Source organism: Aulonocara stuartgranti (genome assembly GCF_965226115.1).
Source record: "Aulonocara stuartgranti genome assembly, chromosome: 19".
In the NCBI taxonomy this organism is placed as follows: domain Eukaryota; kingdom Metazoa; phylum Chordata; class Actinopteri; order Cichliformes; family Cichlidae; genus Aulonocara; species Aulonocara stuartgranti.
This window is the reverse complement of record NC_138955.1, coordinates 32185568-32207530: the sequence shown is the minus strand read 5'-3', so window position 1 is coordinate 32207530 and position 21963 is coordinate 32185568. Positions and strand designations below refer to the sequence as shown.

Below are 21963 nucleotides of genomic sequence, written 5' to 3'. Positions count from 1 at the left end.
CCACTCTCTCTATTCGCCAGCTCACGCCCCCTTTTCCCCAGACACACCAACAACACTCTCTGTAACTCCCATCCCCCCACAACTTTTTTCTTTTCACTAGAAAAAAAGAAAGGACAGAGCAAGTTAATACTAGGGCTGGGAAATATGAGGAACATCTAATATCACTATATTTTTTGGCTATATCACGATACAATATATATATTGCGATATGTCTTTGCCACAGGTACCAGGGGGCAAAACTGCAGTTTAGGCCTCAGTGAAGTCAAGTTTTTTTTATGTAAAAATGTGTGTGGTATCCACAGAAACCTCAGAATCTCAGCCAAAGCTCATATAAGTAATTTCTTCAGCCACCAAAGACAGCAAAAACAACAAGCAACTAAGTGTCAAATGAGTATATTCAATATATCCAAAGATACTGAATCCCAAGTTGCCCTCCAGGGTTTTCATTGGTGAATGAATGCATGTGATGTTAGACAAAAAGGAGGAAAACGAGCTTGCATTATTTGTCACAGTCCTAGGTCATGAACCCAGCGTTTAGTGTTCTCTGTGCCTCCCTTATGTTTGGTCTCTGTGTTTCTTAGTTGCTCGGTCTCCCCTGTCAGCTGTATCCCCTAGTCAAGTTCGTATCTCAGTGTTACATTTCCTGTTTTACTTTGAAGGTCTGTGTCCTGGGTGAATATATTGAGTTTTTCTTCCCTTTGGTCTCGTCCTGTCTGATTTCTCCCAGCTGTGCTTTTCTTCTGTCTCATTCCCCTCAGTACTCCCCAGTGTATTTAAGCCCTGTGTTTCTCTGTGTCAGTGTCGCATCCTCCCTCATGCTGTGTATTTCCTTGTGTGCCTCTTAGTGAAGTTTAGTTTATATTTTTCAGTTTAGTTTAGTCCTGTATCATTTCTGTGTGTCAGCAATAAAGCTGCATTTTGGGTCCTCTTCCTGCCTGCACACAGCCGAATCATGACATTGTTTGGTGTGAACTGGTGAATAAGGCATTTTGTATAAAGCAGTTTTTGCTCTAATAAAGTAGAAAAGCACTTTAATAAGAACCAGTCCATTTACCATTAAGAACGGGAAACTGGGGGATTCTTTTTGCCTTTTTTAAAATTATATTTCATTTTTTATTTTCATTATTGTTTATTTTTAACATCCTTTTTCAGCTCTGGGGAGAATACACTGTATTGAACACCTGTGCAATGACAAATAAGGCATTCTAATCTATTCTAACTCTCAGCATTTATAACATGTTCACCGTTGTCTGACAGAAATAAAGTCAGCAGGCTGAATCGAAAGCAAATACCACTTCAAAAATATTTGAAAGGTTTCTTTTTGCTTGGTTTGAAGCAGGTGTTGAAGCAGATTTTCAATGCCCCTCTTCTTCTCTATTTTTCTTTCTCTCTCCATCTGTTCACTCTCTTTCAAACTTCTGTTTCCTTTTACAATCCATCCTGATTGTTATAACTTAAAAATTTTAAAAATTAAATAAAAATCGAATAAACTATGACAATCAAGTGGACAAACGCTGTAATGATCCACTTGGAAAAATAAATCTGTTGATCATTTTTCTTGGCCTTCAGATAATAGTTATGATTGCTGCAGTGCCAGACAGGACAACCAAAAAAAGAAAAGATTTGAAAGGTAACTCATATTTTTTAAAATGAAGCCTATTTAGCATGTGACTAAAAGACAACAAAACCCTAACCCTACCTCTAAGTGTTTCACCAGTGAGTGGATGCAAAGGGGTTAAATGACATTGATAAGAATCATTGACAAGGTCACAAAATAGCCAAACAAGCAAACATGTGAATGAACTCCAACTCAGTCTTTCGTAAAATTATATAAGATTACGCCACTTGCCCAGACTTACACATTGTTACATATTTGCCCAGTTGAGGCTTGAAATCCTGTTTCTGGTAATAGAGTTCAGCACACTGTGCCACATCTATTGATCTCTTCTCCTCCACGCACATTCTCTATGTGTGCGCAAGACTTCATAGTTTCCATCTGGGCAGTGGAAAAAAGAGAAACATACATAACACACTGATTCAGTATGAAATAAAGTGACCTGACCAATTTTTCTTTTTTAAATATACACTGGTTTGTTAGTATATGCTGTTTGTAATTAACCTTTTTAATTAGCCTTATTTCACATGAGATTAACGGTTGAACTGGTTGAACCTTACCTTAATTTTAGTGGAGCCCACCAATAAAGCCTGTAAATATACCACTGGGTTCACATAACACATGTTGCTCTTTATTCAACATTGCATAACCACACTGTCTAAACAAATCCTGCATATTTCTCCTCCCAATAGCAAAGACCAGTCAGTTGTACCTGACTCGGGAATGTAGAAGTGACACTGAATAGCAATGACCTTCTTCTTTGGAAGTTTTAATCCGATAACTTTGGTCTTCATGTGAAACTTCATGGTCCTCATTTAATAATTAATACTACCTTTAAACAATTAGGACTTTTTTGGGGGGAGACATTGTTTGCCACAACTCACACACATTCAGTATATCTGTCTGACTTGTAGCCGAGTATATTAAAATGCTAACCCAGTTCTGTCCGTCTGTAAATTCCATTTAAAGGGGTAGAAGTGAACCTAATCCTACACATGATGTTGAGGGGTTAAACAAACAGAGTGAGATGTTGTGGTTGGTTGCTCTTGTCTGGCTTTAAATATATTTTTGGAAGACAGTCAAACATTAACTAATAACAGCTGAGTAAACTTTGTTTTTTTTGGATTCTACTCATGCAGCATTGCCTTTATGTTTCTCAGTATTATGACTAACACTAAGGCCCAGTGCTTAATATGGGGATGAGTGTATTTTTCACATTATTATCGTACCTGGTGGTGTATTCTGAAAAAACAACATTTTGCATGCAACGGTCGACATTTTGGTGAGTACTTGATATACCAGCACAGTCAGTCAATGTCTGTTTTTACCCTAATAGTGGCCTATGACCTGTTTACTGAGTAAACATCTGGCTTTGATATGGAGGTTTGTGCTCTAGAACATTCTAGTTAATGCATTCACAGAATACTGGGAACCTGAGCCATACAAGGAATGGGAAGTTGACACAACAATAATTTTCATCTTGATGGTCAAAAGGGATATAATGATTGGAATCTGTGCCTTTCAAATCTGGTGGTTGAAAAACATGCTTATACCAAGTACTGATCCAAGCTGTGTTCCTCACTGGAAGTAAAAGACTGAAGTCATTTGTTTTAGGCAGCACCAGGTTCAAATTAAAAATGAAGTTTTGAGCACATCTGGATTTCTAATATGCTATTACAAACTGAGCAAGAATTGCTCTATTTACTATTTAAAAAATAAAAACAATGGGACCATACACAAAATTAAACATTAAAGAGGCCAATAAGTATTACACCAAAGATAACTAGAGTGAGTGTAGGAGCAAGAGACAGAGAAGCATCTGAGCCTTTGAGTCGTATTAAGTGGATTTGAAGTGTGTGTACTAATGTGCTTATAGAAGAAATGTTAACCACACAGCTGCTCAGCTAAGTTACACATTACAGACTACAAATTTAAGCTGACATTTACCACAGTCAGCTGACGCCAGAACTCCTGTGAGTCTGAATCCAGCAGATAGTAGAACAGTGCATTGACTAGTAAGGTTCATTTGTTCCTGAGAGATACAACAATGTATCTTGGAGGTCCATGTTATATTGTGCCTTTAAATGGTAACTAGACTGGTTCTTATATAGCACCTTTCTCCTCTGAGCATCCAAAGCACTTTACACAACTTGCTCCATTACTTTTTTAATAGTTTTTTCTTCGCTCTGTGTGCTTTCTAACATTCACGCACATTAATACTTGGGATACATGGTGGACACACGGAGCAGCTTCTCTCTGTCCCGACAAAACAGTGTTCCCGTCCTTGTTATGCGCTTTTTCTTGTTCTTTTTCACAAAAACACTCATACAGTTGTGAGCTCCTGCTCAAAATCAACAAAAGCAAATCCACCAACTTTTCATACGTGGACGAGCTACAAATTACACTAAGGAACTGCGAACTGCTTCAGAGACATTTACCACAGTGGAAATGTCTCAGGCGGTGCAAGAGGAAACAGAAGAGGGGTAAATGTGGAGGCATCCAGAGCAGGCTAGCGGCTAATCCACACAAACCTGCTATTCCCACCAACCTACTGTCCAACATGCGCTCCCTGGACAACAATCTGGATCATGTATGGTTACTTTGGTCCACTTTGAAGTCAGCGAGGGAGTATTGTGTCTTCGTGTTTGTAGAAACATGGCTTAATAATAGCATTCCTGACAGCGTCATTCGAGCAGACAGAGCTCTCACTGAAGGGTGTAGGACTTGCAGGTGCCTGGTGTCATGATGCTGTTCTGGCTTGCAAACACTGTTCACCTCTGCTGGAGCTTATGATCGAGTGCAGACCGTTCTACCTACCGAGGGAATTTTCAGCATTACTGCTTGTTGCTCCAATAACAACAATGGGAGTGAGGCACTGAATGAACTATATCAGCATGTCAGTGAGCAGCAGACGGCCCACCCAGATGCTTTTCTCATCCTAGCGGGTGATTTCAATCATGCAGACCCAATGACTGTGCTTCCCAAACTGCACAAACACATTATGAGGTGAGCCTAAGAACAGCATGGGCAAAGCTGTCACGTGGCATCAGAGAGGCAAAAAGGCAATACTCCAGGAGGATTTTGCAAAGCTTTAGCGACAGCAGAGATACTCGGAGGGTGTGGTAAGGAATACAAACCATCACAGACTACAAGCCCACACTGCAGACCACCATCAGTCCCATCTCTCTACCAGATGAGCTAAACAAATTCTTAGCTACCTTTTAGGCACAGAACTACACCCCCACACAGAAGACTCCACCTTCATCTCTTCCCTCCAACCTGGATCCATTTCAGTTCGCATACTGGTTAAACTGCTTAACCAATGATGCAATTTCAACTGCCCTTCAGTCAGCCCTCACACATCTGGACACTACAGACTCATACGTCACCATTCCCCAGCAACTCATTAACAAACTGGATCTGCTGGGAATCAGCACCTCGTTGTGTAACTGGCTGCTGGATTTCCTGTCAGGAAAACAGCAGACAGTACGGGTCGGCAGCAACACCATCATCACAAGAAAACTGAATACGGGGGCTCCCCAAGGATGTGTGTTGAGGCCCCTTCTTTTCACTCTGCTGACCCACGACTGCACACCATCACACAGCTCCAACCTTTTCATCAAGTTTGCAGATGACACAACTGTGGTTGGTCACATCAGCAACAATAATGAGACCTACTACAGTGAAGTTAACCATCTGGCCTAGTGGTGCAGCAACAACAACCTTTCCCTGAATATGGAGAAGACTAAGGAGATCATCATAGACATCATAGAACTCGCACCCTGCACACCCCACTAACCATCAATGGTGCTGCTGTGGAGAGGGTAAGCAGCACCACGTTCCTGGGTGTGCACATCTCAGAAGATCTCTCCTGGTCAAAGAACACAGCTTCACTGGTCAGGAAATTTCAACAGCGACTCTACTTTCTCAGTAAACTGAGCCTCAATCCCCATTATGAGCACCTTCTACAGAGGCACTGTTGAGAGGATCCTCACCAGCTGTGGTGAGAGTCATACCACACAGGACCCTGCACTGGGTCCTGCCAGAAAAAGCTACGAGTAGTGAGAGCAGCGGAGAGGATCGTGGGTGTTTCTTTTCCCCTTACTCCAGGACATCTACTGCACCTGCCTCACCCAAAAAAGCTCTCTGCATTACAGGTGACTCCACTCATCCATCCAACAGCTTTTTCAGTTTGCTGCCATCGGGAAGGAGACTGAAGAGCCTCCAGGCTAGAACCAGCAGACTGAGAGACAGCTTCATCCACCAGGCTGCCAGGATGCTGAATTCTCATCCTGCTCCATGACAGACATCTTGCCCAAGTATACTTTAACATGCAGAACGGAGTAGCCAGGAAGCAAACCACTGACCTTCCAATTGGTATATGACTCACTCTAGCAAGTGAGACTCTTATGACACATGTTGTGCCTGCAGATGAGAGAATATATTCTCTTTCAAAATTTCTTGAATGCCTTATTGCCAGCCCACCCAACCAGGAAACACCAGGTGTCAACCTTGACATAGAGTAGCTTGTATAAAAGGTTCATGTTAAGGATGGTATAAAGTTCTGAAAAAGAGGAAAATTCAAGGGCCAGTTGAGAGATATAATCCCTCCAGCGTGTACTGGGTCTGCCCCGCGGCCTCCTCCTGGTGGGACATGCCCGGAACACCTTGCCTAGGAGGTGCCCAGGAGGCATCCTTATCAGATGCCCGAACTACCTAAACTGGCCTCTTTCAATGTAGAGGAGCAGCGGCTTTACTCTGAGCCCCTCAGAGTACCTGAACTTCGCATCCTATCTCTAAGGGAGAGGCCAGCCACCCTTCGGAGGAAGCTAATTTCCTCCGAAGGGTGGAAATTAGGATGGAAATTTCTGCCACTTGTATCTGCGATCTCGTTCTTTTGGTCACTACCCACAGCTCGTGACCATAGGTGAGGGTAAGGACATAGATCGCTCTGTAAATAGAGAGCTTCGCCTTTACACTCAGCTCTCTCTTCACCACGATAGACCGGTACAGCATCCACATCACTGCAGCCACAGCACCAATCCGTCTGTCGATCTCCCGCTCCCTTCTCACTTGAACATGACCCAGAGGTACTTAAACACCTCCACTTGGGCCAGGAACTCGTCCCTGACTCAGAGTGGGCACTCCACACTTTTTCAGCTGAGAACCATGGCCTCAGATTTGGAGGTGCTGATTTTCATTCCCACTGCTTCACACTCAACTGTAAGCCATTCCAGTGAGGCTGGAGGCCATTGCCTGATGAAGCCAACACAACCACATCATCTGTGAAAAGCATAGATAAGATTCTGAGACTACCCAAGTGGAAGCCTTCCACCGCTTGGCCACGCCTAGAACGAAACCAGGAAACTGCATTGTTCCTCCTGTATCCAAAGTCCAACTATCGGACGGACTCTCCTTTCCAGCACCCTGGCATAGACTTTCCCAGGGAGGCTGAGGAGTGTGATTCCCCTGTAGTTGGAACACACACTCCAGTCCCCCTTCTTAAAGATAGGAACCACTACCCCGGTCTGCCAATCCAGAGGTATCGCCCCTGATCTCCATGCAACTATAACACAGAGAGCCTTCAGGAACTCAGGGCGAACTTCATCCACCTTAGGGCCTTAGGCCCCTGCCACCAAGGAGTTGTTGAACTGCCTCAGTGGCCTCACCCCTGGAGATAGATGAGTTCTCCCCCCATCCCCTGCTTGCTCCATGGAGGACATACCAGTGCAATTAAGGTCTTTAAACTATTCCTTTCACAGCCAACAATGTCGGGTGTATCTCTTTGAGGCAGTCTTTTTCCATGGCCTCTCTGAACTCCTGCCACACCTGAGTTTTTGATTCAACCTCAGCTGTGCTCCGCTTGGCCGGTTGGTACCTATTGGCTGCCTCCAAGGTCCCATAGGCTAACCAAGCTCAATAGGATTCCTTCACCTCTGGTGTCCACCATTTGGTTCAGGGGTGACACCAACCCCAGGCACCAACCACCTCTGGTGTCCACCATATGGTTCAGGGTTTACCACCACCTCAGGCACCAACCACATTGTGCTACGTCTGTCCAACATCCTCCCCTGCCACCACGTCAGGTGGCAGGATGGTGATGGACTGTGCTGTCAACTGAGGTGGTAATCAGTTGACAGCTCAGCGCCCCTCTTCACCCGAGTGTTCAGAACATATGGCTGCAGATGTGATGATACAATTACACACACTGGTGCCACCCAAACTTATGGATACCCTTATGTTCGAACATGGTGTTTGTTATGGAAAAACTGTGGTTTGCATAGAAGTCCAGTAAGAGAAGAGGTTTAGATCTACCAGGCCATTCCTCCCAGTCACGCCCCTGCAAGTCTCACTGTCATTACCCACATGACCATTGAAATCTCCCAGTAGGACAACAGAGTCCCCAGGTTGAGCAACCTCAAGCACCCCACCCAGGGACTCCAAGAAGGCTGGATACTGTGAACTGTCATTCGGCGCATAAGCGCAGATGACAGTCAGAGCCCATTCCACGTCCCGAGCAGGGAAAAGACCCTCTCGCCTACCGGGTGAAACCCCAACGTACAGACAGCAAGCTGAGGAGATACTAAGATACCCACCCCGGTCCGCTGCCTCTCACCAAGGCCAACTCTCCAGGAGACTGGTTCCAGTGTCCAACCCATGCGTTGAGGTGAGGTGAGACTATATTTAGCCGGTATCTCTCAACCTCAGGCAGGGTGAACTATTCCCTCGATCTTCTGCTCATAGGGATTTTTTTGTCTGGTCTCTCACCCATGACCAAAAGACCCCGGACACACAAACCCCTCCACCACGTTAAGGTAGCAATTCAAATTTGTTTTTACATTCCAGAAAAAAACTAATTTCTCATTTGATTCTGTCTTGCCACTTCCTGTCATTGCAACCCTGTTCTCCACCACCTAAGAATGTCTGTCTTACTACCACTACGTGAGAAGCTTCCATGTTAAATATAGTGGTGTGAAAAAGTGTTTGCCCCCTTTTTGATTTCCCCCTTTTTTGTATGTTTATCGCACTAAATGTTTTTGATAAAATCAATTTAAATATTAGACAAAGATAACACGAGTAAACACAAAATGCAGTTTCTAAATGAAGGTATTTATTATTAAAGGGGGAAAAAAATCCAAACCTGCATGTGAAGTAGTGACATGCTGGCTCCTTTTGCTGTGCTTCTGGTCTCCCTTGATACTCACCTTGTGTTTCTTCTTGCATTCTTGTATTGCTCTTGCAGTTTTTCACTTGAAAACCTCACTTGGAACATGTCTGTTTGGAACGTCACTTACATGTAGCCTTTGGATGCCTCCTTTAACTCAGCTACCTGCTGCAGCAAGAACATTCACTTGCCTGTTCATAACCTGCCTACCCACTCTCCACCTGTCAGCTGTCTGGAACTCTCTTGCTGACTGTGTACTTTCTCTATGCTCAGCTGACCTCTCATTAAGTAAGACAAAATCAGGTTAATCTACAACTAAACACTACAATACCTACCTGTTGGATGTTTGCTAAATTAAACTCTCTTCTCAGGCAGAGCCATTGTGATTCCTTCTGAGCTGAGGTAAATTGTAACTCCCAGTTACCTGTTTGCTGAGAATTCTTAATTTTTTAGTAGAACTTTGCTCCAAATCTATTCTTTGGGTCCTGCCAGAACCAAACCATAACAATATTTAATTAGCAGGGGAAATTCTCAAGTGTGCAGGGCTATACTCCTTGCTCGGATCTATCTACTTAGATTTTTTCCTTATTTTTGCTATGTTTTTGCAAATTTTCTATACTTTTAACATTATCAAATTATTTTTAATATTAGACAAGAAATAAATAAATTAGCTGTTTTCGAGCATGATTGCATTATTAAGGGAAAATGGCTATCCAAACCTACCTGGCCCAATGTATGAAAGTAATTGCCCTGTAAAAATGGTAATTTGTTGCGCACCCTTTGGTAACGAATGGCGAGAATGCCAACGAAGCATTGGTAATAACTGGCAATGATTTTTGTTTTTTTACATGGCTGTGGAGAAAATTTGACCCACTCTTATTGTTTTGTCTTTTTGGTTAATTTGACCACATTCAAGGATTTTTGACTGTTAACTGTCATGACACCAAGTTTGCGATGACTCACTGGCAGGACGCAGACCAATCAGAGTTTACAGAGTTTATTAAACAAGTTTGGAATCAAGGTAGAAAAAAATGAGTAGATTGAATGGAGGCTAGCGAGCAGGGCTGAGGCAGGCTGGATCACAGGGACTCACTACACACACACAGTAGCTTGGAAGGCCTCCTTTACGCTAAGCAGCCTGCACAGAAGCACAAAGAAATAATCCAGGAAAGACCAAACATGAAATTGACAGCAAAGCTACTGAACCTGAGATGTTTCCACAGGTGAAGCAATGACCTGGTGGCAACTGAGGAAAACCTTCAGCCTTAAGCAGACTAAAGAATTCATAGATTACACATGAGCAAGGTGAGTAAATCGGCCTAATCAGTAAATCAAGTTTTCTCTTTTTGCACTTTTCATGCAAATAAAGCAAAATGGTACCGCTAAGGGAGAACACAGCCACCCTACAGAGGAAGCTCAAATCCGCTGTTTGTATCTGCGATCTCCTGCTTTCCATCACCAACCAAAGCTCGTGACAATAGGTGAACATGGTACATCTGAAACGTTATCGTTGTTTACAAAATACTTGTGTTATCACTCACAGTGTAACGTCTTGGCACTCTCCTGTGGATGCTGGAGAGTCTGGATGTTTTTTGTAGTGAGTTTCTCATCCAAGGTTGACAGATCACGTGTGCCTTGTCCTCCACCTGTATTCTTCTTTTTCTTGTAGTCTGTTAGTATTTTTCACTTTATCAACTTTGATTCCAAACTGACACGTGTTGAAATGATATTCACGTCCACATCACTTTGTATTTATTTATTTAGACTGTCATTTTTGGAAAGCTGTGCCTCTTCTGGCTTCCTCCTTGGGCCTCAGACACAGACTCCAGTCAGACTTTAACATTATCTTTTGCTGTCGAGGTGCAGGCTTCTGTCTTTTTCTGTCTCCACCGGGAGGTAAATGTATCTCCTTATACAGAGAAACTGGGGTCGGGCAGTATGCAGATAATATGGAAACTGTTTGCACAAGACTGTTGCCTCAGAATAACTCCGATTTACTAACATTATTACTAACTTGCGTGTGGTGGTGAACAAGATAGGCCGTACACACGTTTCATAAATCTGACTGTGGTTTTGCAAACTAATTTTTTCACAGGGTAAGTTTGATAAAACTTGGCTGAAACTGGATCAAACAGTAGGATTGAAAGCAGACATGCGAGTTATTCAAAAGAATTAAGGTGTTGCAATGCCCTGTCAAAGGCAATGACTCAGCCTGACTGAAATGCTCAAAAACCATAATAAACTGAAACAATGTCTCAAACAAGAGCTTTCCATAAGAGCTCAGGATTGTGGAGTCACGATTGCAATGCAAGCCCACATTTATAAAGAAACAGACATAGAGGTTACTTTGCGGTTTGAAATGAACAATGGTGAGTTGCTCAGTTCTAAAATGAAACAGTCATGCATAAAACTGGAGAAAAGCCCCTTTGGGAATGTGGTGAGATTTTTGTCCTTTCCAGCTTGGAAGCAGCAACAAGGAGATGAGATTGTGCAGCCAACAATGCATGTCTTGGATAAAAGTTAGAGGAAGAAGCAAAAACATCACTTTCAATCACATTTTGAAAAATCTGTTGTGTGACCGCAGCGGTTTTACTGGTATGCCACCATTACAGCAGATTTAACCGTTAAGGTTACATGTTATATGGGTGTTGCTGTGTTACAGAGCTTAGATGTGGGCGTTATCTTGACTGTAGCTTGTGGCAGCATAGATAGAACGACAGAAAATATTTAGATGTGTTTGTTTGTTTCTTTTTTAAACAGTTTATGAACTATGACAGTGTGATCCTGACCGTTACGCTTCTGGCACACATCAAACTGTTGCATGGTTAGAGGCTGCATCGCTAATGCAAAAACGTCTTTATGTTTTCAGAAACCAGCTTATGAAATGCAACAGTGTGATTGTGAATGGGTACACAGACATTAGAACATTATTTAAATTGTATTTATATAGCACCAAATCATATCAACAGGGCACTTTCTGCTGTAAGGTAAAGACCCCACAATAATACAGACAGACAGCAAGCCCTTGGCAACAGTGGGAAGGAAAACTCCCTTTTGACAGGAAGAAATCTCTGGCAGAACCAGACTGGCTGGAGGAAGACGAGACAAAAAAGAGAGCAGCAGATTAAGAAGAGAGATTAATAATAAGTAATGAGTAAATGCAGAGTACCCACATATTGAGTAAAAAAAGTTCCCACTTCTTTAAAGCATAGTCACAACCGGATCACTGGAATACTCTGGAAGAGTATGGAAAGTATAAACATTTCATATTTAGTCGATGTAACATGGTAAAAACAGTGAAAGCGTCGATCTGCAGCTTAGTGCAGCCGCTACGCACGAAGCTGCGGGGGAGAGGAAGGAGGAGGAGGAGACAGCGATTGCTCTATTTCTGACGTCAGAATCTTGCCGCAGAGATAAGCCGCGAGGCTTAATATTAACTACAATGTTCCTTCTTTCAAAAAGAGCGACAGCGCGCCAAGGGATTGTCGAGCTGATGAACAGAGACGCTTTGCGAGACGCATTCCAAACACTTTTCTCGTTCTGCGCACCGACTCTGGCGCAGTGCACGAAACAGAGCCCAAACTATGAGCTGAGCAGATAAGAGCTGTGGTGGAGGAATTGGCCAGCGGTCGTGTAAACGCACAAACGGAAGATGGGAACGGCGGGCGAGGATCTGCTCGTGACACTCCAGATACTACCCGGTTTCTTTTCCAACTGCCTCTTCCTTGCCCTGTACGACTCGGTGGTTCTGCTGAAGCGCGTCGTTTCGCTGCTCAGCTCTCGGTCCGCCGGCTGCGGAGAGTGGCGCCGCATGCTGACCTCGGCGGGACTGCGCTCCATCTGGAACAGCTTCCTCCTGGACGCCTACAAGCAGGTAAACTTGTTATTTGGGTAGGGTCTAAGTGCTTCGAGTGCCTCGATGCAGTGACGTCATTCAAGTGCACTCCAAAGTGGTGTAAAAGACAGGAAGTGTTTCTTAGCGTCTGCTCGCTCACCTGCCTACACGGCCGTGTGCACGAACGTTTGCGGCACGCCCTCGGAAAACTTGGTTTTTCATTGTCTTCGCGCAGATGGAGCAGAACTTGTTTTTCGCGTTTGGAGCTGTGCGTGTGTGTGCGTGCGCGCGGAACAATACAGTTTACACAAAGGGCTGGCCAGAACGAGAAGCGTTACAGAATCGCGTGACCAAATAGTTAATGTTTTATCACTACAATACTGTGTAACACGAGTATTATCAGAGCAAATACAGGTTATCACGTTAATCGCGTTGGATAGAAACTGGTTGCAGTTCATGTGGAGGTGCAGCAGATGGCCCCCGTCCTCACAGCTGTGTAACTTTCTGCTGTCAGGAGGCTGCTGCTACAAATTCGCTGCTAATGTTTCAAAAAGCTGATTTTGTTACGTCCTGGTGATACTGTGGCGTTTATACTACAGAGATATGTGGATACATCACAACCTGCAAAATGAAACAACATCTGTCGTTCAGCTGCTCTGATCAGACAAAATTACCAGAAGACAAATATTTTACCCACAAATTGTGTTTTTGTTTTGTTTTGTTGTTTGTTTGTTTTTTGGGGGGGACTCCATAGTGCCCAGTGTCTCACCAGTGCCTCCTGTGAAACTAGAGTGGGAGTCTTTGATTATATAAGAAGTTCTCTGCATATTAATTTATATTACAGTTATTAATAAGCTCACACTATAACAACAGCTCTTGTCTAAAACTGGTTTAGCAAAAAAGTTCTGCTGGAAAATCATTAGTTACTGTATTAACTATTCGTATATGTCTATATGTCTATACACAAGTGTGTGTGTGTGTGATAGCCGGACTATAGTGTGTGTCCCTTGGCTTTGTGCCTTGGACCCACTCTTTTAGCACAACAGCCTGGGCCTGTGGGTATGTAGGGGCCCCTTCTCATGTTAGCACACATCAAAAAAACGTTGTATCTGAAATGAACTGTGCACTTTTCAAAGTGTACAACTTATTGTGCTATTGTAATGTAAAGTATGACAGAGGCTTAGCGAGGACCCAGGTTCCTCTATGCGTCCACTGTGCTATTAGTTAAAAAAGAAGCCACTGACAAATCTCTGGGGATTAACATGTTCTGTTAAGCCTCCGCACAGCTGTGGCACATCCAGGTACCACGGCTGTGTGCAGTTTTCCTTTCAGGCCTTCGTTTACGATTACGCAGTCTACGCCTGACTGGCATCTGTCAGCGTTTCTGTGAACTGTAAAATGTTCAGGAATCTCCTTTAAATCTTACGAATAAGGAATTAATAAAACGTACATGTGGATACTGCACAGCACGACAGCTCCAGCCTGAACGTCATGATTGAGGAGTTCCTATTGGCAGTATTCATTCTGGGAAATATGTCACAAGAGATTAACTTTGGGTCTGTCTCCGTACCCACATTTTCCATCTTGTAACTGCCAAAGGCCCACTATAAGACCTCGAAGCCTGTTTTACCTCCAAGCAGTTCTTGGCAGATATGCCGCATGGTTCGTTCCTGCAGTAAAGACAAAAAAAGTACTTTTCCTGTGCCAAAGCAAGAACCCAGTACGTAAACATCACAGTCTGTCTATCTGTCTGCCTACATGTTTCTTTCAATGTTATTACGTAAAAACTGACAGGCCAAACTTGGAGAGAATGTGGTGTGCAGCACGCAGGGATCGGGGTCGGCATAGTGCACGTGGTCCAAGGAGCTCTTCAGAGAAGCTTCCTCGGATGAGAGGTGAAACGTCTTCAAGCAACTTAAAAAAGTCCACATATGTATTTTAGCTTGATGACAGTATAACAAACTGGGCTGCACGATTTTGCATAAAATGAGAATCACGATTTTTTGGCTTAGAATTGAGATCACGATTCTCTCACGATTTTCTTTTCCAGTATAAATATTTATTGCGCTTATTAACTGCACATCAACTTCGTAACAGTTGAGACTGAACATAAAAACAATCCCGTCTCCACCGTTGCTCGACGCTGCGTGTACAGAGCAGGTAGTGCAACAATAGAAAAATAGTTGCGGGACGGCACTGTGTAGCGTTTGTCTAGGGTGTTTGTCTAAATCCCTCGTTTTGCACAGTGTTGATGGGAGCCATATCTTTGGTTAGGTGATAAGTGATAGCCTCCGTAATGTCTTTGTGCCTGCGGGAGGTCGACGGGTATAGGGAAGCGCTGTATAAGGTTCCCGTTATTGATGTTTGGGTGGTTGACGGGGACTGATTTTCTCCTGTCACTTTCTTGGCCTTTACAGCTTCGTCATCTCTCACGTGCTCTCCGTTGTTTTTTTCCTGCTAATTTTAGCAGCCAGCTGGCTTCTGTATCACGTGGTATAAGGCTCCGCCCTTGTCATTTGTTGAGCAGGAAGAGTGAGCGCTTGTTTTCATGCAGATTACGTCCCGGATCAAAATGCGGTACAATCGTCACCTTTAATTATTAAGTAACGCGTTACCTTAACTACGTTATTATTGTGGTAACGAGCACAGTAACTAGTTATTATGCCAAAATCAGGAACGCGTTAACTGTTACTGGGATTTAGATAGGCTCGTTACTCGTTACTTCGTGTGGTGGCATCACGGAGCTTCCACAGATTCAGTAACATTAGCAAGTGGTGGAGGCAGCAGGTGGATGAGGGAAAGGGGAGGCAGAAGGAAAAGAGACCCGAGGCGTCCTTACTGGATCATCAGAGCTGAACAGGTGATGGAGAAACAGGTTTACCTTTTAGGTGACATGGATGAGTTGAAGTTATGAACTGTTTCTGAGAGACTAATAACACCAGGATCCTTTTCTAAGTAGCTGACAGCTGGTAACTGTGCAGGGGCGGATCTAGCAAAGTTTTGCCAGGGGGGGCAGGTAGGGCATTAACAGGGAGAGGGGGGCACAAAGAAATACTTTTCTTTCTTATTCTCATTTAAAATGTCTCGCTTTTAAAAAATAATTATCTGAATCTTACAACAAACGATTGATAGATTGATCAAAGCACCACGACTGTGCTGGATGTAAAAGGCGCACATGACGCTGTGACGTAGGCTAGAATCATGGCAGCGGTCAACGACGGTCCAGGCGTGGGACTTCTCTCGTGGAAATATGCACATTATCTTTTCCTTTCCCTAGTAACTAGTTACTTTGAAAGTAACGAGTAACTTGAAGTAACTGAGTTACTTTTGATAGAAGTAACTAGTAATGTAACTAAGTTACTAATTTTAACACTGGACATACTGGATTCATTTTGAGAAAAGTGTTCTGTGTAATACATTACTTTTTTTGAGTTACAACCCCAACACTGGTCACAACAAAGTGGGGAAATGAGCTCACAGCAGGCGATTAATCTGCACGAATGTTGATTTGCTACTGACAGATGGGAGGAACTCTCAAAGCAAAGCCAATGAGAATCAATAAGCAATATCAATAATGGAATTGGAATCACCAAATTCCTATTTTAATGTTCTTTGTTCACTTACTCAGCAGTTTTAAAGTGTTTATTTATTCATCTTTCTTTATCCATCCATCCATCTTCATCCGCTTACCTGGGGCCGGGTCACGGGGGCAGCAGCCTAAGCAAAGAGGCCCAGACCTCCCTCTCCCCAGCCACCTCCTCCAGCTTATCCGGGGGAACACCAAGGCGAGAGATATAATCTCTCCAGCGTGTCCTGGGTCTGCCCCGGGGCCTCCTCCCAGTGGGACATGCCTGGAACACCTCAGCTGGCTCCTTTCTATGTGGAGCAGCAGCGGCTCTACTCTGAGCCCCTCCCGGATGGCCGAACTTCTCTCTAAGGGAGAGGCCAGCCACCCTTCGGAGGAAGCTCATTTCTGCCGCTTGTATTTGCGATCTCGTTCTTTCGGTCACTACCCACAGCTCGTGGCCATAGGTGAGGGTCGACCGGTAAATTGAGAGCTTCACTTTTACACTCAGCTCTCTCTTCACCACAGCAGAGGTGCAGCGTCCACATCACTGCAGCCGCTGCACCAATCCGTCTGTCGATCTCCGGCTCCCTTCTCCCATCACTCGCGAACAAGACCCCGAGATACTTAAACTCCTCCACTTGGGCCGGGAACTCGTACCGGGCACTCCGCATTTTTCTTTATTTGTGTATATTAGCTTATTTAGTTGTATTTACTCAAAATTACTTCTGTAATTTTCTTTCTTACAGGCCAGTGGGTGCAAAGTTGACTCTTTGACTTGTTTTAAATCACAGCCTCCTATTTTCAATACCAATGCAGAAATGCCTAATCATAGGCATATATATATATATATATATATATGTATATGTATGTGGGTGTGTGTGTGTGTGTGTGTGTGTGTGTGTGTGTGTTGTAGACATAATTATAACATACTGTCAAATCTAAATCAACCCCATACTGAAATTCCAGCACAATGCCAGATGCTTTGCAATAGCAACAGTTAAACTACACCAGGCCCAATATGCCAAAACAGCAGAAATGCAAATCCCAGTTCTCCTTCTTCTTCATGTGCACACAGTCTACATTAAGTGTTTGTCTCTATTTTACCTCTTTAGGTGAAACTTGGCTGTGAGGCACCCAATTCCAAAGTGGTGAAGGTACCTGATGGCCCTCGGTGGAGCAGCACCATCAGAATCCAAAATGGGGGTGAGTGCAGACTTCTGGATTTTGAGTCATCAGATCGCCCCCTGGTGGTCAACTTTGGCTCAGCCACCTGACCCCCCTTCATCAGCCACCTGCCGGCTTTCCGGCAGTTAGTGGAAGACTTCAGCGATGTGGCTGATTTCCTGTTAGTGTACATTGATGAGGCTCATCCATCTGATGGCTGGGTGGCCCCTCCCATGGGTTCTTGCTCCTTCAGTTTCCGGAAACACCAGAACCTGGAGGAAAGGATGGGAGCGGCACGTCAACTCACTGAGCACTTTTCTTTGCCGCCGCAGTGTCAACTAGTTGCTGACTGCATGGACAATAATGCTAATGTGGCTTACGGTGTGTCCAACGAACGGGTGTGTATAGTGCAACAAAAAAAGATTGCTTACCTGGGGGGCAAAGGGCCATTTTTTTACAATCTGAAGGATGTGCGCCAGTGGCTGGAACAGAGTTATGGTAGACGGTAGGAGGATTAAAAGTGCCTTTTTAAAATTTTGAAAACAGAGATTATTTGGTTTTGTAAGAATGTGTTGTGATGGTATTCTTTACCATAAAGCTGTAACGAAGGGTCCCTTTTACCAAAAAAGGGGGGGAAAGGGCAAAGGCAAGAGACAACTCAACCAGCATCTTAATCAAGTCAACCTCACCCTCCTCACCTCAAGCCTTACCTCCTGAACTAAAGTCAAGTCTTTTCCATACAAATATTGTGCATAAACGTGCGTATTTATTTCAGATTTTGTCCGAATTACTTACTGTCAGCAGATCAGACATGCGACCCTCCCGTCCCCAGACAGCTGACAAGAGCAGTGAAACAACAACAGCAGTAGCTGGGATGACGTTATTCCAGCTACACACAGAGAGGAAAGATGCTGAGTTTTAGTATTTCTTAGTTTGGTAAAAATGTTATTACATCTCACCTGATGAATGTGTTATTGAGACTGAATCTCTAGAAGACTGTGAGTCAACTGCTTTGAAAACCTTGAGATAACAGCCACATTAAATCTAGTAAATCTAATTTGATAATGAGCACTGAACGCAATCCAAAATATGACGTGTAGGCACAGTGAATAAGTACATACACAGATTATTGTTCAAAGCATCGGATCACGACTGCACATGTACTTTGCATGTAGACACAGACTGAAGTGAGCCTTGTAAAAATCACATTTAAAGTTGATTTGCATGGTTTGCAAAGGAAGAAGCACTTTTGTTGACTTTATGACCAGATCTTTTTCCAGGAGGTTCCGTGGGCTGGACTGCATGGAAAACTCTAGGCAGACGCTCAGGGGGATGATGGGTATTACCAAGTGCAAAATTTATTGTCAGTAAGTGAAGCGTGTATCTTTCCGAATGTTGTGTACTGAATGTTCGATGGTTTGGCCAAGTCTTGTAAAGTGATGGTTTGGTTAAACTCTTATGCCACGAGTAAACTGCTGTGGGTTAAGGTTAGGTTGCATCTAGCTACATGCTCAACATTCACAATTTCACATGTAACTGGAAGTCATTACCTTTCAAACCAAGTCTTTGCTTTTGGCTCTTTGTTATAAGATATCCATTTAGATATGTAATAAAGATGAACAGTTCAATAAAGCGGTACTAGTAAACCTAACCCTAGCCCCATACTTGTCATTGGTGGCTCTGTGGATGTTAATAGACCTGCTGTTGCATCTATGTCACTTCCTTTAAACACTCTGAGAAAAGGCTTAAAAGGGTGATCAACTTTTGGTTGAGCATTTCATTTGAAGTTAAATAAATAACTGGCAGTATTAATGGAAATGCATTACAAACGTGGATAAAATGACTGTTATCCAGCTATTACTCTGACAACAGGGGAGATGCACTGGGAGCCTTTAGCTGTGTGTGCCTATAAACAAATCAGTCACCTAAGCTTTGTTCATGAACTATCAAGTGATCCGCACCTTCGGTCAAAAGTACACCCCCTAACTAACAGAAGAGCTCTGTTTTTGTTTTTTAATTAATATCTTTTCAAATATTCATTGATAAAATACAATTTCTTCACATTAGCACAAATGTTTTGTTTTAGAGTCAGATCTCTCCTGCATACAGCTCTCTCTCTCATGTCTTGTGAAGAATTCATTTCATGAAGATTTCATTTGTAAATGCATATTTAACAGCTAAATGTAGATGTAATTTCAGATTTAAATTCATATTTCTCAAAATATGAACAGTGGAAGTTCAGTAGCTGTTCGGGTGATTCTTTTCAAATGAAAGCTCCTTCGAACAGATGCTTTGTTCTGGTCACAGTGACAAAGGTGTGCAAATGAAAACCTTTGACGAAAGAGTCCACAGCTCAGTCTCTGGTTGGATAGAGAGCAGCACCTGGTCAACGTGACGCAGATCCAAAGCATCTGTTTTCATTGTCACTTTGCTAATGTCTCAATGACTGATATCAATAGCTCTATTTTCCATTCTCTTTACTGTACTTTGCCATTATTTGAAGCGTAATGTATATTTTTATATGTCGAAGGAAAAATAAGTGGAAAATAAACATGAATGTGTTTGTGTGGAATTCTTTTATATGTTGTCTCTGCACCCAGTGCACAAAAAAGTCCTTTGCTTCAGCATTTCAAATAAACAGTATAATGTGTTTACTGCAAAACTTCAAAAAATAGAGTAGTTTACATCCAGGGATCGAAGATGCATCCATCACTTTCCTCTTATCCTCGTCAGGGTCGGGGGGTGGGGAGCATGTCCCAGGCAGGCTACACCCTGGACGGGTCGCCAGTCTGTCCCAGGGGTGGATCGAAATTCTCCTTTTCCAGAAATCCAGAAAGGACATTTTATAATGTTTTATTTACTTTCAGTGGGACTTTTTTTTACTCTCCAAAAATAAATATGAATTATGAACTCGTACTGTGAAGCTGGCCATGCAGATAAATAACTGCAGGAGCCATTTAAAAAGTCCACACACCAAGAAAGTTGTTAGACAGAGGGGATTTTTTTCAAACTTCTATTTCCTAATTTATTGAGGAATCTTAGCAAACGTATTAACTAAAACTAAAAAGTAGATGTGTGATATGTTGGTAACATGCAGCAGGTTTGCAAAATGAGGTGAAATCTTGCGGACACTCACCTGATCTACTAAAGCACAATCTTGAGAAGTCATTGATCCACGTTCTTCAAAACACTGTGTGCAAATCAACCTCTAATATTCTCTTCTGATGATAATGAGTCCCTCTCAACATCAAAAGTACAGCTTCATTTGTACAGCTGTCGTCAGCAGCCTAAAGTAATAATTATAAGAAATGCTTTCATATAACAGCTGCTCCACCACATACTGCAGTTCTGGTTTTGTAGGTCAGGTACAACACTGACACCATGAGGTCAAGTGGGGTCATGTACAAACCTGGTTGTTTTATTTTTGTTTGATAAGAACATTTTCTTAATCTTTGTCATTTCACCATCTGACAGAAGTTTATTTCTTATAAAGGATGTTTTACACCTATAGATGAGCACAGCCAGGTGTCAAGAATTAGGAGTTTGGTTGTTTCTGCTCTTGATTCACTTAAAGCTTGTGTGGTGAACATACAAACCTGACAAGCACACATTGTTTGGGCCTTTTAAGAATGTTGTTAGCATGTTTGGATGAATGTCAAAGACTTCAAAGACCGGGCTCTAGGCGTCAAGGTCAAGGTCAAGGTTCTTTATTTGTCACATGCATAGTTATACAAGTATAACACACAGTGAAATGTAGCCTGACACGCTCCTCGACATGTGCAAAAAAATTGGGGGGGTGTAGAGGAAAAACATTATATATCTATATATATATATATATATATATATATATAGATATGTATATATACATATAGTATATACGTTGGGTGAATGTGCAGTAGTAGCAGCAAGCAGGTGAATTCTGTACATTAATATGAATAGATATCTGACTATTTTACAGGATAGACAATATAAACATATTTAAAATTAAAGGAATTGAAATGTACATTGTGCCTTGGTTTAGTGTCTGGAAGAGAGTCCTGTCTCAGTCAATTATAGATGATGTGAGAGGGCGGGTGTGTGTGTTTAGGGCACGGATGGCTTGGGGATAGAAGCTCCTCTTGAGTCTCTCTGTCCTTGCCCGGAAGATGCGGAACCTTCTACCAGATTGCAGAAGTTGGAACAGTTTGTAACAGCTGTTGGAACAGCGTGTGACAAAAGCTGCAGTCAAGACTAACTGCTTACAGTGAGCTTCTGTGTGTACACTCACATCTATTAAAGCACATCCTGGTTGAAGCAAATATTAATGATCCTGTTTGTTCAGCTTCACTTATTCAGTATTATTTAGTAGCATCTCCTTATTTTCTTTTCTCATTTCATTGTATCTATAGTGACCCAAATATTCTGACGAAGCTTACATATAATGTCATAGAACTCCAAATGAATATATACTGATTATATACAGGACATATTGTGTTTATATATTGGACACATTTATGGGCACACTGCTAAAAGAATGTGGTTGTATACGACTCATAGTTTTAGATTAAGATTCAGGCTTTCATGGTCCCGGGTCTTCTCTTGTTTTCTTGCTTTTTCTCCCTCATGTCTGTGTTGTT

General features: G+C 42.8%; 1 protein-coding gene across 1 annotated transcript; it reads left to right on the top strand.

The window, feature by feature from the left end:
- Positions 1 to 9784: 9784 nt before the first annotated feature.
- Positions 9785 to 19919, top strand: dio2 (iodothyronine deiodinase 2). Its single transcript, XM_082515789.1, has 2 exons — positions 9785 to 12654; positions 17296 to 19919. The coding sequence occupies exons 1-2, from the start codon at positions 12433 to 12435 to the stop codon at positions 17854 to 17856; spliced, it is 783 nt and encodes a 260-aa protein (XP_082371915.1). The 5' UTR covers positions 9785 to 12432; the 3' UTR covers positions 17857 to 19919.
- The last annotated feature ends 2044 nt before the right edge of the window (positions 19920 to 21963 follow it).